The sequence below is a fragment of the Chlorocebus sabaeus genome, chromosome 22 (assembly GCF_047675955.1).
Source record: "Chlorocebus sabaeus isolate Y175 chromosome 22, mChlSab1.0.hap1, whole genome shotgun sequence".
Classification (NCBI taxonomy): domain Eukaryota; kingdom Metazoa; phylum Chordata; class Mammalia; order Primates; family Cercopithecidae; genus Chlorocebus; species Chlorocebus sabaeus.
This window is the reverse complement of record NC_132925.1, coordinates 17,570,030-17,588,768: the sequence shown is the minus strand read 5'-3', so window position 1 is coordinate 17,588,768 and position 18,739 is coordinate 17,570,030. Positions and strand designations below refer to the sequence as shown.

At 35.7% G+C, this 18,739-nt stretch overlaps 1 protein-coding gene across 3 annotated transcripts in view; it reads right to left on the bottom strand.

Annotated features, from left to right (window-relative positions):
* Window positions 1-18,739, bottom strand: part of EPHA6 (EPH receptor A6) — a 954,858-nt gene that overhangs the window by 250,414 nt on the left and 685,705 nt on the right. For all 3 annotated transcript variants that reach the window (XM_007986130.3, XM_073009668.1, XM_073009669.1), the window contains 2 exons: window positions 15,914-15,984; window positions 12,748-12,873 (listed from right to left, as the gene is read on the bottom strand). In XM_007986130.3, the coding sequence (XP_007984321.1) occupies window positions 12,748-12,873; window positions 15,914-15,984 (197 nt within the window). The remainder of the gene's footprint in view (window positions 1-12,747; window positions 12,874-15,913; window positions 15,985-18,739) is intronic.

The window sequence follows — 18,739 nt, the reverse complement described above, 5'->3', positions numbered from 1 at the left end:
AGTAGGTGGCCAGGCTCTTACTTTGACTGGAACAGATCATGATTGGCAGGTTTTGATCAGAGAAGGACACAATCTGGTTTACTCTTCCAAGGGATCTTCCCGTTCTAGGGTTCCATGTTAGGAGAACATACCATGGAGTGGTGGAAGAAGGGAGGCTAGGAGAGGTGTTGGTGGATTGGCCAGGGTGGCTGTTGCAAAGGGGTAAAATGAGCTTGGATCCTGGGGTATATTTGAAGGCAGAGCTGACAGGGTTTGTTGATAAATTGACATGCCACACAGAACATGCAAATCATGCTTCAAATGAGGGAAATTTGTAATCCTATCCTAAATAATGATTTCATGACAATAATCAATATTCACATTACTGTTGGTTCTGCTGAGGCAGTTGGTTTTTTTCGGTGCATCAATGCACTTAGGTAATGGTAATTCACTTTCAGCCTACAAATCACAGAGGCTCAATCAGCAGCCAGAACACAGTCTAGATACATCATAGAGTTGGAAAGTGACTGCAGACAGAAAGACTGACAGACGGCCAGAATGAAAGCAAGCAACAGAGATAAATTCACCTAAGATAGGTGGAGATTGTACAAGTGCCAGAAGAAGATATTCTTACAGAAGTACGGCTTCATCAATATAAAGGGTTATGTGAAATGAAGTTGTGGTTAATAAAAGCATGAGCTATAACATCAGATTACTCTGGCTTTACTATTACAAGCTGGTTCACTTTGACCAAATAATTTAATCTCTTTAAATCTTAGCTTTTGTGTCCGTAAAATGGACATACGTGATCTTTGTGATTTATAGGGTTAGTGATGATAAAAGGAATAATGATGCATGTAAAGGTCATCCCAGGCAGATGAATGTTTAATAATTCTTGACTATTATTAATGCTAAAGACAGGCTTTTTTTTCCTGATAGGCTGAAGCAAGGTGGAAACCATGGACAAATATTTTGGCAGGAAGAGAATATCAGAGGTTTCCATGTGAACAAGGAACTGCATTAGACCACATGGAAAGTCCATGTGCTTCACGCTTCAATCAATCCTCACAAAACTTTCCCATCCTGTGAATTCATTTCCTCCATCATGAAAGCAATAAGTGAGAAGCTATAAAATCACAATTACCTGCCTCGCTGCTGTGTCCATCTTTCAAAAAGTCAACAGAGCTGTTATTTTGACTTAGTTCTGAATAAAGACTGATGAAATGCAGGGGGTGGGGAAACTTGGGAAAAAACTGACCATTTTCACTTTAAGATACTTACAACCCAGGGAAAAAGTACTGGTCATAACTGTAGACACTAAACTTCAGAGTGGCAGTTAAAATGCACATGGATTGGGTACAATATCTTGATGAGATTCTACAAAGAGTGAGAGATAGGCGTCTACAAAATACAGAATTCAAATAATACAAAAACAATTGTCCCAATGAAGAAGAAAATTAGAGAGCATACTAAATGATTGCTGCACAGAGAGCACTAAGCTCTTATGATAAGGGCACAGAGCTAAATTGCAAGGCAAAACAATCACAGACGTTACTGAGAAGGACAATAATTGTACCAGCTGATGTAATTGAGAAGGAAAAAGACATGGACAGGTTGAGAAATTTTATGTACAGAAACACCATGAAATTTAATAGGAATATTTATGAAATGGGAATATGAAAAGAATATAATGTTTGTATAGACATGTAAAGTATATATATCATATATTCTATATCATATATTCTCTGTATACTAGAATTTGTATAGATATGTAAAGAACATATACATTCTAGTATATATTTCTAGAATATACATTCTTTACACATCTATACAAATTTATATAGGTATTACATATCTAGATCATTTTAACATATCTGTATCTATTCATATTTTTAAATATGAATATGATATAGATGGTTCATATTCATATATATGATTTACATAGATACACAGTGTAGACCTATAAAAATATAATATTGCACTCAAAAGTAATAAAGTCAATTGACAAGTATAGAAATAGTCCTGGCTTAATAGAAACTCCTTTGAGAAAGACTGCTGGGGATAAGCTGGTAGTAAGCTCTCCCTATGCCAACAGTGCATGGCAGTTGTTTAAAAAGCAAATGCAAACTCAGGATGCATTAATTGAGGCACAGCAGGAAAGGTGCTATCCCTGTGTTCTCACATTGATTAGAAAACATTTGGAGTATTGGGTTCAATTCTGGAAAAGACTTAGAGAAAAACTCTAGATCTCCAGAGGAAGGTGGCCCGAATGATGACATATCTAGACATCATGTCGGATGGAAATGGTTGAAAGATTTAGACAATTTAGGCTGAACGAAGAAGATTTATGAGGTTTACATGTTGTTCTTTGAATATTTGAAGAGTAATGGTGTGGTGTGGAAGTAGGATTAGGTTTACTTTGTATAAGCTCAATTTTGCAGAACGAGTACCAGTCGAGTACCATTAGGCAGTGTTGTAAGATCATGTACCAAGTTATAAGGAAGCACATTTTTGTTTATTTACTCATGAATATCCTGGATTTATTGGAACTGTTCCCAAGGGAATTGGCTGTCTTGGAGGCAATGAACTCTTTCATTGGCGGTGTTCTGATAAATGCTGGATGGTCAGATAGAATCTACTTTATCTCATTTGCTTTTCACAACAATCATGAAGGAGCAAAGGTATTTTACTTTTATTTCACAGATAGGGAAATTACAGCTCACAAAGGTAAATTGGCTAGTTCTTGTTCTCAAAATTTAAACTGAATTTTCTACCCCGGTGGATGAGACGTTTGAAGAACAAATACAAAATGACTCCAAATTTTAGGGACAAGAAGAGGAAAAGACGAGACAGGTTAGAAAGTGTCACTGTGAGGAAAGGTGGTGAGATTCTAAGCAGAGATGGATTAACTGGTTATCAAAGGTGGAATTAACTTTTGGGGAAAAACCCCTCCCTATTTATGACATAAATATTATTTCCTGATAAGATTAAGGTATTTTTCCATTGTAATCAGGGAACAGCGGATACACAAGTTACATTGATGTTAATACAAGTTGTGATAAAATGTCAAATACTTGGTTTTAAGAAAAGGTGCTAACATCTGTTGGAAGAACCTACTACAAAGATAACCCTTGATAGGTACATCCCGGCCTAAGCAATTAGGCTTCAATTGCACATTGAACAGTTTGATTTTTAGCATTCATATTACTTTTTTGACACCTTTCTTATAGTCTCAACAGCAATCACATCAGCATATTATCTGAAAAGTAACTGAAACTGTACCATCTTTATAGATTTTACTCAGGGGGACCTATTGCTCCTCTGTTTCCCTGTGGCTACACCACTCTCTGGACACATGGTAACCATGAGATACTTTGCTTTAGCTCTTGGCCTAAACTCAGTTCTAAGTTCAGACAGAGCTCTCCAAGTAAGTCAAACCTAGCAGGCATATCCTTTATGAATTTGCAATTTTTATTCTTTCATTCAAAGTTCACTCATGCAGATACTTGGATAACAGTGAGCAAATCTTTCATCAGGTAATATTTTGCTTTCTTCCTCATTCAGCACGTGCGCGCACGCACACACACACATACACACACACTGGACTAAATTGTGTCCCACCAAAATTTATACATTGATGCCCTAACTCTCAATGTGACAGAATCTGGACATGTGGTCTTTGGGAGGAAATTAAGGCTAAATGAGGTTTTCAGAGCAGAGCCCTAATCTGATAAAGACTGTGATCTTATAAGAAGAGGAAGATATATCTCTTCTTCTCTGCCATGTGAGGACAAAGCAACACAGAAGAGAGCTTCTCCAGAACCTGACCGTGTAGGCATCCATGTCAAACTCCAGTGTCCAGAACTGTGAGAAAATAAATTTGTGCCTTTTAAGCCACCCAATCTGTGATATTTTGTTATGACAGCAAAGCTCATACACACACACACACACACATTTACATGTACGTATGTATACATGCACACACACATACAGATCCATACTTTTACTTTTCTTTGCCCAATAAAAGTAAAACATCTTTCCTCTTTTCTTTAATCACTTTACACTTTGTCATTAAAAAGTCATCAAACTAAAAAGTCACTAACCTTTATTCTTAAATCACATTTTTTAAAAAAGGAAAAGCTTATGTTTTGAAGAGAAATTAGATATAAATAAAGATCAGTGTCATCAAACTCTAAATATTTGAAAATGTCCTACATTCCTCTTAATCTCCATACCGTTTATTCCACCACCGCTAATGTTCTTTCCATCTAGACTACCTTTTCTACAGCTTGACATTCCTTATCTTTAACAGTATATTTAAATGCCTAATTCAGTCTTTCTAATGCAATCTGATCTCCCAGTATACAGTGATCTTTATGTTCTTTGAACAATTTATATGTATGTTTTCTTCACTTATTATCCATCTTGTCCTTTCTTTCCTCCTTTCTGCTTCTTTCTACCTTATATATTATACTTTCCTTAGCTTCCTGCTTGAGTCCAAGATGCTCCATTATTCAGGGTTTTTGTTTGTTTGTTTGCTTGTGTTTTTTTTGTTTTTTTTTTTTTTGAGACTGAGTCTTGCTCTGTCACCCAGGCTATCAGGCTAGAGTGCAGTGGCATTATCTCAGCTCACTGCAATCTCTGCCTCCCTTGTTCTAGAGATTCTCCTGCCTCAGTCTTCTGATTAGCTGAGATTACAGGTGCCCACCACCACACCTGGCTAATTTTTGTATTTTTAGTAGAGACTTTAGTAGAGGTTTCACCATGTTGGCCAGGCTGGTCTCAAACTCCTGACTTCAAGTGATCTGCCCACCTCAGCCTGCAAAAGTGCTGGGATTACAGGCATGAACCACCACACCTGGCCCACTGTTCACTTTTATAAGCCTTTTATTTAATCCAAGGGTGATTAACTAACAGTGTTAAGAAAACATTAATATCATTCATTAGGTGTGCAAAGCAAAAATAGTCTTAGAGACAAAATAGCAAATAAATTCATAATTTGTTATTCACATTAAGCTTGAAAAAATAATGATTCACTTAAAAAAAAAAACTATAAGCTATGTGGTAAAATGGCCATGAATTCCTCCCTATCCTATATGTATGCCCTTTTGCAATGTAATTTTGCTGTTTCCATTAAGCGGTAAAATCTGTTTTTCTACCTTGTTAAATCTGGTCTGGCTTTGGGACTTGCTTTGATCAACTGAATGTGTCAGAATTAAGTTTAGAGACAAGACCTCTAGTGGCCTTACAACTCTTGCTCTCCGCTTGAAACACTGCCTACAGACGCATGGTGGCCGCAGGATGAATGATAGCCCTACGGCCTACTCAAACATCTCACAGGGCCAACATTATGTGTCCTTAGGGGTATGAGGCAAGTAGGCCTGGGGATGACTGGGCCTCTATGACAATGAGACCTAAAAACCCTGGATACCCTATACACAAGCCCATCTCAGCACAGATTCAACTCTCACAAACCTTAAAAAAAGCATACCATTACAAGAAGAGACTAAACTCCCTTTACGAAAGAAACACCTAATAATTGACCTGTACTGAACACAGGTATAGGAAAGTGGGAGGAATGTCCTAAACTCTGAGAATGATCTCCAGACAGAGACCCTCCTGGTCAGTTGATCATCTGACCCCCCAACTGTACCTGACCCATGCCACTGGCCTGCTCCCCACTATCCATCTTACAAGAGCACTGCCAGAACAAACAGCTTGAGTATCAGAGAGTGTCTAAGACTCATCTTTGATATCTTTGATGTGAATTGGACTGAAGGGGAGAAATCACTCCTGGGAATGCTGGCTAATTAGGATCACCTTAGAGCTTCAAACATAATGAAACAATACTATATGTAGTAGGAAAACTTTTAAGATAGCCTGCGATGATCCCTGCATCCTGGTATTCCTGTCCTTGTGTGATCCTTTCCCTTCAGTGTGGGGTCTAGCATCATATTTATAGTCCATAGAATGTGCAAAGATAAATTGCTGTCACTTCCATGATTAGGTTATAAAACACTTAACTTCTGTCTTACTAGCAGACTCTCTTGTTGGCTTTGATGAAGCAACTGCCACGTTGGGGAAGCCCACATGGTAAGAATCTGAGCGTGTTCTCCAGCCAGCAGCAATGAGGAATTAAGACTGTCTGCTCAACAACCCTCAAAGAACTGTATCCTGACAGCAGCTATATAAATAATTTTGGATGTGGATCCTTGCCCAGCTGAGCCTTCAGGTGAGACCACAGTCCCAGCTGACACCATGATTGCAACCTTGTGAGCAACTGTGCAGGAGCTAAGCCATTCCTGAATCCTGAGCCACTGAAACTGTGAGATAACAATGTTCTTGTTTTAAGTTTTAGGGTAATTTGTTATGCAGCAAAAGATAACTAACATACTCTAGCAATATAAGGGTTAAAAGTTGTTGCTGTTGATATGTGGGTCTTTCTCATCTGTTGATTTTTAGCCATAAGCGAGAACATCATTCTAAGATGTACCCAGTCTTGCTTACATCCTTGAAGCACTCTTTTGAAAACAGGGATCAAATTTCCTTCATTTCACTTAATATTTTAGTAATACACAAACTAGAAGAAAAACATAAAAAGTATTTGAAAAATAACTTCTTTGTAAGTTATAAACATCTCTTCAAAATTACTTCCCCTGTTACATAAACTCAATTCAAAATAAAATATCAATGTAACATTTTCTGTATAAGTCTATATTTTACTATATAAATGCAAAGGCATACAATAAATTTTATAATTTTGGTCTATCAGGTAAATTGTTAATATAAAGTAATGTAACAATTGTAATTCCCAAATGTCCTGTATGAATTTGTTTTTCTGTCTTATTTTTTATTTGCATATATTATGCATTTGATTTTATATTAATTGTCATACTTCATTAAGTTTTTTTGGCAACCAGATAAACATAGTCATGTAAAATCATTACTTAGAATAATTCAATATCCTTTTGTCGTTCATTTATTTATTTTTTAAATAGTTTAAGAATGCTATTATTAATTAAACTAGCACTTATCAAACAATGACTATGATGAGGCAACTTGCAAGTTTGGGAAATCTGTATGTAAGATAGAAAAGGGGTACTAAATGATTCAAAATAAGATGTAGAGTGTTGAAAATACATAAACAGTCCTGAAATTAACACAAATTAATTGAAAGTCTATTAAATTGATATATAGTCCTATTTCTGACAGTACATTTACTAATTTCTTAGATGTACCAAGAATAAATTGATAGACTACTGTAGAACAGTTTTACATTAAGATATTTAAATAATTTTTCCTCTGCTTCTCATCTTATGACTTGTTGAGTTTTTTAGCAAATAATAAACACATACCTAACAAATATAATGTCCTAAATATAAAAAAATAAGTTTTGAGTTTCTTTAATTAAAAAGAAAAAGAGTTTGTTGACATGGATATAACTCAATGTACTAAGAAGAATAAAATTTCATTTCAATTACCAATTTTCAACTAACTCTGAAAAATATAAATATTATTCCAGTTACCTAAGGCATTGACTGTTGAATTCTGCATGGGCAGATATTCATATCACAAAATATATCGAGGGTTGGGCAGTAAGTGCTATTCATTTCAGCAGTCAAAACTGAATGTAAAAACTGTATTTATTTTTTAATCTAATAGTCATTTCTAATCCTTTTATTAATCTTGTAAGATAGCAGTTATTATTATGAATCTACTTGATACGTGGAGCAACCCAAATCTCTGAAAGATATCTAAATTGCTAAAGTTTACAGAATGAGCTAGTAGCAAAGCTGTGACTCACATCTGAGTCTGTCTTGCTTCAGTCTTTGCTTTTATTCATATCATAACATAGATGGAGAGTGGGTAAAGCTGATCTTTCATTACATCATTTGATTTAGAAAGCTATGAAATTATTGAGTAAAAGGCACAAAGGCCTTGCCAAAATCTGTTGTTGATCTTACTCTCAGTGTACTAAACATGCAAAGTTTTCAAGAATACACAAGAAAATTAATCTGACCTCTATCATAAATCCTTTAAGTTGATGGACAAGAATGAACCTCATTTCTAAGGAGGTCATCTCATCTAAATATAGAGAAAATGAGTCATAAACACAAGGTTTTAAAAAATGTATATAAAGAGAATTGTGAAACCACATCTGGAATATTGCCTACATTTGTCATTGTCATGTTACAAGAATGTATAACACAACTGTAAAAGAGAAACAAAAATACAGTTTCTTTAAGATAACTAAAAAATAATATATTTTAGAGTAGAAAAAAGAGGCCTGCTGTGTTGAGAGTGGCAGGGGAATTAGAAGAGGCACATGAAGTGAACATTATGCCTTGTATAGTATCAAGAGGAAAGGTGACTTCAAACCAGATGGAATAACAGAACTGAAATATTAGGCTTGACACTCACTTTTATATCCTTCTTCTTGTCCTTTTGACTTTCTTTTACCTGCAGATAACTGCTAAGAAACCAACAGTTAAAACCTCTTGGAATATTCTAGGAAGAGAAAAAAATTGGTGACACTAAGCCAGAAGAGAAGGCTGATAGTGGAGGCCATAATGAGTTTTGTATAGATAAAGGGATAGAATATGAATGACAGGAAGATATTATGTATTTCCATTGAGACTAGGGAAAGACGGAAGGTCAAATTTAAGAAGGGTGCCCTATGGGCTTAGAGACACAAGATTGATTTTTTCAATGGAATAATGTTTCAAAATTACACTCTGCCAGGCAAGTTGTTCTCATACTGGTTTAGGTTCAGTAGTGCACTGAAAGACGGACGGTTTTCAATGACCTTTTTCAGACCATGATTAAAATTGTTTACCAGTTTTCTCATATCTTGCAAGATACGTATAAAATAATGATTCTCCCCTAATCTGACTTGGCTGTTTTAGCCTGGGAGTTTCTGTTTTACAGTCCTTTGTCCACAGAATTTCATTTTATAATGCAAAAAAAGTCAAAGGAGATAGATGATCTTGATAGTTTCCTATGCAACAGAGCTGCTCACTTTATTTAAATGGAAATGTGGATTTTCATGGAAATTCAGGCCAATATTGATGAACAAAGATAAGCTGCTACTATTAAATAGAAGAGTGATACACACACACAAAAGTACCCTAGAAAACTTATAAAAAAGTGAAATTTACAGGGAAAGATGGAGAATGTTAAGAATATATGTACAGAAAAATTAAATTTTTATGGTTCAGTTGCACAGTATTTTGATGGTTACCAGTCGAAAATCTCAGGACAAAGATTGAGGAAGACAGCCTTAATACATATATCTTGAGAAGCATAGTGATTTAATATGAAAAGATTAAGTGGCACATTATCTTTTACAAGTAAATATTAGCCATCTAACAAACATTGTTCAGTGAATGTGTTAAGAAATATCATGGGTCAGGTGTGATATTATGTTTTTTGTGAAAATGTTAATGTGGGTGTTTTACATTTATTTTTGATAACTCATTTAAGAAAGATTTAATGATCGTATATTGTGCTTTTCCAACTAGACATCTGAAAATTAATCTTAACTGTTGCTTTGCATGCATGTCTTGCATCTATAAGAGATGGAGGTCTCGTATATTTTTCCTTGGCAATGTACTGTGAATCTAAGTACTCCTTTCCATTCCTACCGTCAGTGCCTTAATTCTGCCTGAATATTCTTCACTTGACAATTGTCACAACCTGATATCTGGCCTCTCTCATCTTCACCCCACTTCACCTCTATCCAGCATCTAGACTACCACTTAAGTCACTTAATTTACATTTCCAAGGGGACTACTTAAAGGACAAAGATGAAGAAGAAATAGAGTCTGAGAAGAAACAGTCAATAGCTGGGGAAAGAAAATAAAGGATATGAGGCAATCTAAGAAAGTATGTATAGTTACAGATTGGGAAAGTAACCAGAGGTACACAGACACTACGTAACAACTGGTTCTTCTTCAATTTGAGTAATGTTTTGTCCACACTGCTGGTATGGAAAACATGCACACTTCACACATTCACAAAAATAAAGTTTTAGAAACATGACTGCTATGGTTTGAATGTGTCCCCTCAAGTGCACGCATTGGAAATGTAATCCTTAATACAACCGTGTTTAGAGGTGGGACCTAAAGAGGTAATTAGATCATGAGGCCTGAGCCCTCATGACTGGATTAATGCAGCAGGCTTGTTTTAAAAGGTGGAGATCAGCCCCCTTTTTCTCTCCCTCACCCATGTGATGCCTTCCACCACGTTATGATGTAGCAGGAAGACCCTCACCAGATGTGGCCCCTCAATCTTGACTCCAGCCGCCAGAACCTTGAGCCAAAAAAACTCTGTTCATTATAAATTACCTGGTGTGAGGCATTCTATGAGAGCAGCATAAAAGGGCTATAACAATGATCTAAAGGAATAAGTTGACAGAGCAGTACTGGCCAGGGGCACAAAGAGGCAAGTTAGGTTTTAACACTTTTTCATTATTTTTCTGAATGTAAAAGGACTCTTAGCATATTATTTGAAAGCTGAAACAATCAACGACGAATACAGATTTAAAAAGAGACCCCAATCTATAGGAATAACCACATGGTTTAGATAGTCTGTCTCTGTCAAATGAGATAAATCCCATTATGACTTATTAGAGTTCAGGGAAGGCAGGTGGAATAATGAAACTAAAATAATCTCTTTAGTAGTTAAGTTTTGCTTTTGCAGTAACCATTATACTTTCTTAAGAGGAAAATTTATATTTTAGTTGAAAAAATCCCAAAATAAAAGAAACGTTTAATTTCTTCTTATTGTTTATACTTCAGATACTTGATTTTATCTCTCAACATTATGATTTCACACACTGACATTTTGTTATGTTGTAGCACAAAGGGCTAAAACAGAAATTGCTTCTCCTGTGTCTACGTGAGTATTGAACAAGACAGTATAAAAAGACATATCAGTTTTTCTCAGGTGCAAGAAGAAGAAAGCCAAACATTGTGTGCAATGGAGATTACTCAACCTCCTCTCTTCTCTATCCCTTTGCTGTCTTAAGAAAACAAACTCCAAAGCTAAATGAATCTAATCCAATCACTCTTCTCAATTATGCTTGCTGATGTGCTCTTTGTTCAGTGGAAGAAGACAGAGAATCTGGTTCCATTTCAGGTCCTTAATCTTTCTGCTATGGCAGCTTCTTTGACTGAGAACATAAAGATTATGAACATAAAGGCCCTTGTGGCAGCTTTCAGAGGGAGACCCAGCCATGCAGGAGATGAGGTGATCTACGGGACACAGGGAATGGAGTGAAATCACAAAGAACTCTCTGCAAATGTGCCTGAAATTCTTGAGGTAGTTCTACTCTCTGTGTAACAGGAGTAGCTTCATGAGTATGTGACTTGTGCAGTCACATAGAGCCTTGAGTTTAGGTGTGCCCTGAAGTTGGTTTAGTTCTCTGCTGTCACCTTCTTGAAATTCCAAATAAATTTTTAACAAGAGACTCTGTATGTTTCAGGGTATACTGGGTCCTGCAAATTATGTAGTTTGTCCTTCTGTATGTTTCAGGGTATACTGGGTCCTTCAAATTATGTAGTTTGTCCTTCTAGGGGAAAAAGGACTTTGAAAGAAACAGGATCATCAGCTGCTTTCTTTTGGCCTTTGTAAAGACGTGACACCTGGCTGGAATGGCCATGCTTGCATCTGTTCTGCTGTTTCCAAAGGATTAAACCAATCTCCAGCATTTAGAGGAGACCTATGTTTCCCATTAAGATCCAATCTCCCTTCTCTAGCTTAGGAAAACAGCCCCCCCGCATAAATACATGCATTTTAGCTGCACACATGGCAGCCGTCAGCAATTCTGTTTCCAAATTCTCTAGCACTTAAATGTGTCCATGTCATTGTTATTTGGACCACTGAGATGTGAATACTGTGTTTGGAAGTTTCAGGTTATTGCCTTAAAAGCAAAACCAGAGAGACTGATCTATTTCCTTTTCCTTCTCACAGGCAGGAAGGCAGATGTACTGGTGACCCAGCTTTGGTCATTTAGAGGAGGAGGGCATGCTAGGGGAAGGCAGAGCCAAGCATAGAAGGAACTTGGGCCTTGCAAGTCTCCCTGAATGAGAGCTCCGCAGCCAGCATGGACTATGCACTTTGGGTCAAGCATCTGAAAGAGGAATAAATCTGTATTCTGGAGTCTCTTTGTTACATCGGCTTAGGCTCTGCCCTTACTAATGTACAGCATAAATTCCTGTGTGGTGATTTACAAGAAATTTATATTTATTCAGAATAGGTAAATAATAAAATGTTCTAAGTATTAGAAAATTCTACATAGCAAAAAACACTAATTTGCATTAAAATGACATAAAACTCCACTGAACCAAATTTTCTCGTTGGTGATTCTCAGAACTTTTCTGTGTCTTCCAGAGGCTCATGGTCATCATTTTAAATACTATTATAATTATAGTATATGTCTATAGATGTTGGCACTCAAGTAAATCTATAACCTTATGACAAACTCCTAAAAACTCTAGTTTTGTTGTAATTTATTTCCACTATAGAAAAAGGCCATAGAAGGTTAAAAGTAACTTTTGTGAATGTTCTCAGTGTTTGGAAACAAACGGACACTCAGTATACTTAAAAAAAGAAACAAACAAACAAACATATACAAGATCACTTTACTTCTCACTTGTTAAAACTTTTCAATGACCAAAACTGCCAAGATATAAGATAGTATGTTGATAAACCAGTTACAAAGAAATTAAGGAATCTTTTGTTCAAAAGTGTAGATTTGACATTTACCTGCCCCAATGACTCTCTCAATGCGAATTCTTGAGGGATCAATCTCCTTTGCAAATTCATGAACTGCTAGGGATGGGTCTTCGTATGTATCTGGATCGATGTAAGTTTTAATTCCCGGGAAGCGCACTGCAACAACAACAACAAAATGATTGATTTAGTTTGAGTATCTCTGTAGTCTACATCTTGTGAACATTTAAAACGGGGAATGACATACTGAAGTAGTCAGTCTTATTAAAGACTTAAAGTCTCTCTTTTCTTCCTGTCCCACCCTCTGCCCATATGAAAGCTTTGACTACAAGGGTCAAACATTTATTTACCTCACTGTTAATGTAGAATGACCTGGTGGATTTCTAGAAAGTGAGCTGACAGATTCCAGAAAACACATGTCTCATATTTCTGTAAAATGTTTAATCAGCTCACTCATTCACTAAACTTCCAAAACAGTCCACATCTGCTCTAGCTTGGGGAATGGGAAAAATGAGGCATAAGCCTCCCTCCAAAACAAGGAAGCCCATTAGGGTCCCTCCTGTACCTTTTGTACTCTACCGCATTAGGTTTCATGAACTCATACCCTAATCTGTGGTCTCTCTCTTTTCCAGAAAACCTCAAGCAGTAAAGAACTGACTCCATGGCATAGAAGCAAGAAAGGCCAGTGAGGATAATGGCCGTCTTCTGTATTCACGTAGTGGTTTCCATGGACTGACTGCACATAGTGCTGAAAAGGATTAGCTTGTCTATCCTGGTGGGAAGGATGGAAATCAAAGGCCCAAATCTGGTCATTGGTTGTATGTCTGTTGAGCTTCACTGGTGGGGATGGAGCGCTCACAGCCTACAGGCAGTTAGGATGATGAGAAAGGATGGCTAGAAAACATGAATGTGTGGTTGTATGTCCATTTGTGAGTATCCAAAGAAGTCACAGACTGCCTCTGCCCATGAATATCCCTCTGTTTTGCTCATTTATTTATTTCTCTTCTTTTTTTAGAGAAATGGCAGTCTTGTTATGTTGTCCAGGCTGGCCTTGAATTCTTGAGCTCAAGTGATCCTCCTGCCTCAGCCTCCTGAGTAGCTGGGACTACAGACACAAGCCACCAAGCTGGCTCATTAATTTCCATTTTCCATTTCAGATCTCTAGACAGGAGGTCATTTCTTACATATCTTTCTATCTTTCCAACTATCTTTGGTATGGTTTTTACAGGCAATAATCACACAGAGAGCCTTTATTGAATACAGACTAGTAGGGATTAAAAGACCAATGTGAAGTTTGTGGCAGAGTGGATGGTATTTTGGTTTTGTTACTTCTTAGATCTTGAAAGCCATATAATACCCAGCGTTAACTGTTTTTTGACTCTCCTTGCAAAACAGACAGACAAAAAAATCAAAAGCTAAAAAAATCAAAAAAACAAAAGGTAATAAAGTTTAGAGGAGGTATTGAAATGCCCAATATTAGCAGCAATTTGCTTCCTTAGTCCTTCTATGCCCATTGCCTTCATTTATATATTTGGTCTTCTGTCTTCTTAGTGCTACATATGGACCATGAGAAAATTAACATTTCTCAAATTAGCACCAGAAAAGCATATTTCCAGGTATACCCAGACCTGACACTAATTTTAACGTGTCATGCTTTTCTTGACTTCTCAAAGTATACATTGGAGAAAAGGAGAACAGATAGTCTCTACCTTTATTTTATATCCCATATGATATTTTTATAACAACTTAGTAGAATTTGTGATTTCAGACTGAGTTCTATAACCTCAAACCTAATAGCCACTACTAATTATTAGTGGTTTCTAATCAGATATGTCGTCGTGTTGACAATATTATGTTAGACACAGATAACAAGCATCATTTAGTAATTCATATGTGGTTTTAACTATTAAACTATTCAATTATTTAAGGTGGTACACATTTCTATAGAATAAGACCAGTAAATATCACTTTTTTTCCATATAAACATGATATGTGTAGTAAAGAGGAAAATAAACAACCAAACTGAATTCCAGTTTCGAATACCTGGTTACTAATTTAACTTATCAACGTCGTCTTAAACATTAGTTGGTTAACTTTCTCCTACCTCCTTGGCTGTCTTGTTTTCATCGCTTCGTGCTGGGCCCATCTTGTTTGGTTTATGCTAACCCGACTCTTGGAAAACAGATAATAAATGGCTCAGGAGCACCTTTTCCCTCTGCATATCAGTACTAAATGCCCTGTAGTGAATCTTAAGGTTGCCCGGAGTAAGTCATCAGCCCAGGTGTCTGGATCCAGGTTTCTGCAATCTGTTTATACCCTTTCCGGGTCATCCCATGCCAAATATCAGTTCTCTCAGCTCTGCCAGTGCAGTAAGACTCAAACTTACTATGTAAACATTCCTCACTTAAATCCTTTCCCTTTCCTGGAGGGTGGTATAGATTGAAGTGTCCTTTATTATCTTTTGCTCAATTTGAAATAAAAGATAAATTAAAACAGTTAGGTTGCTTTGCATATTATCTCTACACTGTGGTTAATTAGAGAACATCCCTTTCTTGTTAATCCAGTGTCTCACAATAGAAAAACTGTCTTGCTGAAGTAGTTTGCAATTTGGAGGTGGAGGTGGAGGTGGATGTTGAGGAGGAGAAGTTGTCAATTATCAAACCAACTATAGTGGTAATTATAGGCTGCTTGGGAATAGATCTCTCAAATGAATATAACCTTGTAGTCAGCCCAAGGATTTCATACATATTCTAAGAGTTAAAGAGCTGATATTCTTTTTTAATATTAATGAATTGTAAATTGATTTGTTATATATTTAAAAGACAGTCCCTACAAGAAGGAATAAAGATTCCCTAATATTTATTTCTATGTCTAATGCTCCATTAGATAAAAACCAACTCATGTTTTGGAGCCATTGTGAGTGGTAAATAACTTGATAAAATCAGTCAACTATTATTTTTAGCAAATTCAGTCTGTTGTGTTTTCCAGCAAGCAGAATTGGGAACAAGATAATGTTATTTAATGAGAAGCAGGTGCAACTCTCACCAACAAACCTGGAAATCAGATGAAAATTCTTAATGCTGAAAGGTTGGAAGAGATTTTTTTCTTTTGTTTCTCAACTCAATAGATACAGTTTGAATGAACTCCTGAAGTGCTGGAACAGTACAAAATAATGAAAGAAAGTCACTGCGCTACTTACAATGCCCATTCTGTAAGTGGTTTCTTCTCTTCTCTTCTGACTTCATCTTGGCTTTTATGTACCATTGACATCTTTTAAAAAGATAAAAAGAAACTTGTTTTAAGAAGTATGCTGGATACAAAGCAAAACCAATTAAAATACGTATAATCTATGAACAAAGTTCTTGTCATAAAGACCACTTTTACAATATCTTTATAACGTGAAAATATTCTATACAAGGATTTTTATGTACATTGAAACTAGTCCTAGAATAAAATACTGTCAAGTAGATGGATTTGCAAGACAGGAGTCTTAGAAAATATTTAATAATCTGCCATAACCATCCCTTATATGACTACTAATAGCTAGAGTTGGTAGAAAAAAAAAATTAAAAGTCAGAATAAAAAAAGTATTTTGAGTCAGTATCTCAGAAATGTATACAACTGTCTTCCGTTTTCATTGCTAAACAGCAGGATGGTTCAGCAGTTTTATTTTTTAATATTTGGAATTTTGTAGAGGCATGTTCTAGTCTCCCTGTGGATCATGCTCTCAAGAGTTCTTCAATATGAGTAAATTCTTCATCATCCATATGATTTGATGGTATATCAAATTTCTACTGGCTAAACAAAGTATTCTGTGTTACATAATTCAGTCTTTCAATGGGAATTTTGCCTCAAATTCTAGGAAAAGTTGAGTATTTATTCAGAAATGTCTTACAGTTTTTATAGAATATTTTTCAAAGAGTGCGCCCCTACCAAAGTGCTTAAGTGATACTTGAAAATACTTTTTTTTCTATTTTATGTAATTGAAATTGTTCTCTTCAATGCATGGAATGTTAAAGCAATTTCTGATGAAATATAAATTGGCAAACATATAAACTGAAAGCTGAAAATAATTTAGCACAATTTTTTCTTCATCATTTAATTCTCCTTTTAAGTGGTATTTCTATTCTGCTCCAGGAATCCCAAATAAAGATAATATTTGAGCCCAACTCTCAAGTTTATTAGGCAATACTTATTTAGCCTGCAAAGATTGAAATGTTTTCTTTTGTGTTCATATTTATGCGTTAAGGAAATATTTTCTGATGCCTTAATGAAATGCTTTGCCACATGTGTATGTGCTATTTAAATCATTGTTTACCGAAATACTCTATGAAAAAATTAGGCCTTAACTTATGTTCTTGATACATATAACTGTATACAATTTTGCAATATAGTGAATCATCATTAAATTTCTTTTAAATGTACAGATGATTTTTTTCTATTGTAAATAATATAATACTGATGTTAAATAAAATCACATTTAAGAAATTACTCCCTCCTTCAAAGAAACTTTGAAAATGGAAAACACAAATATTTCTGAATCAAAATCAACCATCATACTTAATTTTCCACAGTATAGTTACATGATATAATTTGTATCTTTGGAGTTAAGATCTCCTTAAAGTACAATGGAACGCCATTGTACTTGAATAACTAAATAAACTTTCTGGGCTCCAAAGCATATTGTCTTTAAATGGTATGTAACCTCATGATAATTAGAGTATTATAAAGTATCAGTGACCCCAGTTCAAAATGCATTGGCAGCATTAATGTTATAGAGGTTAAGGAATATACAGTAACGTTTATTCCTCTATTTAGCATTTTCCTAATAAAGTTTGCTAAACATATAGCAATGCTAAAGTACTGGCAATTTGATTTTCTTAACCAAATTGTCATTGTGACTTTACATACAACAAAATTATTTTCTTTTTCCCTTTCTTTTTTAAACTTGCACCATTAACCCTCACTGAAAGTTTCTCTCTGTCTCTCTCTCTTTCTCTCTCTGTCTTTCTCTTTTTTTCCCCTCCCCTCCCCTTCTTTTCCCTTCCCTCCTTCCTCTCTCTTTCTCTTTCCCTAACCATAACTGTCTTGGAAACCCTCTCTTTGCCAGAGAGTCCAAAATAGTATGGGAATAATTTTAATCTTTTTTAGAAAACTTAGACCTCCCTCAGTCTGTTTAAGGGTTTTATTTTTTATAACCACTTTACACTGGCTAGTGATTTCAAGTTTTTGTAGGCCATGTTTGATAAGCTGCAGTGCTGAACATTTAATCTTCAACCTAATGGTTAATTGGTTTAGAGACTCCAAAATTTGTTTTCTGTCCTCTATAAAAGATGAGCATTATCAACGCTCTGATGATGGCAGACAGCTGTCAGAGGTTAGCCCTAAAAATAAAGGAAAAGGGGCCTAAGAGAATGCTGGACAACAGTGACTGATGGTGGCAACATGTGATGCCCAAATTAGTACTTTTATTACGATGAATTGATCATTATTTCCTGCATTCTTTCACGTCTGTTTTTTCCTTGTTACCATAGCTAGCATTATTCAACCAGCTAATCACCCCCCAAAACTAAAGACCCCCAAATGCTCTCTCTTAATTCTAAGACCATTACTATATCTGTTTATATGCATGAAAAACTTAACTAAACATAGTTGTAATGTGCCTTCCTTCCATTAATTTCACAAATAAGTCATCATTTTTAACTCAACCACATTAGAATATTCATGCGGCTTTTTCCTTGGTAAATTCTATAAAAGGTGGTTTGTTACAGCTAAATCTAATACCCTCTTACTGAAGAGAAGTTGTATATTTGTCAGAGACCCACACTTGATACATGCAAAGTACCTGCCAAGTTCTATACTTTTTGGTGTGCTGTCAAAATTGTAGACAATTATTACATATGTGTATATTCTCTGTAATTTTAAGTAGATTAAATTTTAATAAAATATTGGTCCCTAAGTGGTTTTAAAAACAAATAGTGTTTTCGGTTCACTGAAGGTAGCTATTGATTATTTCTGCTCTTTC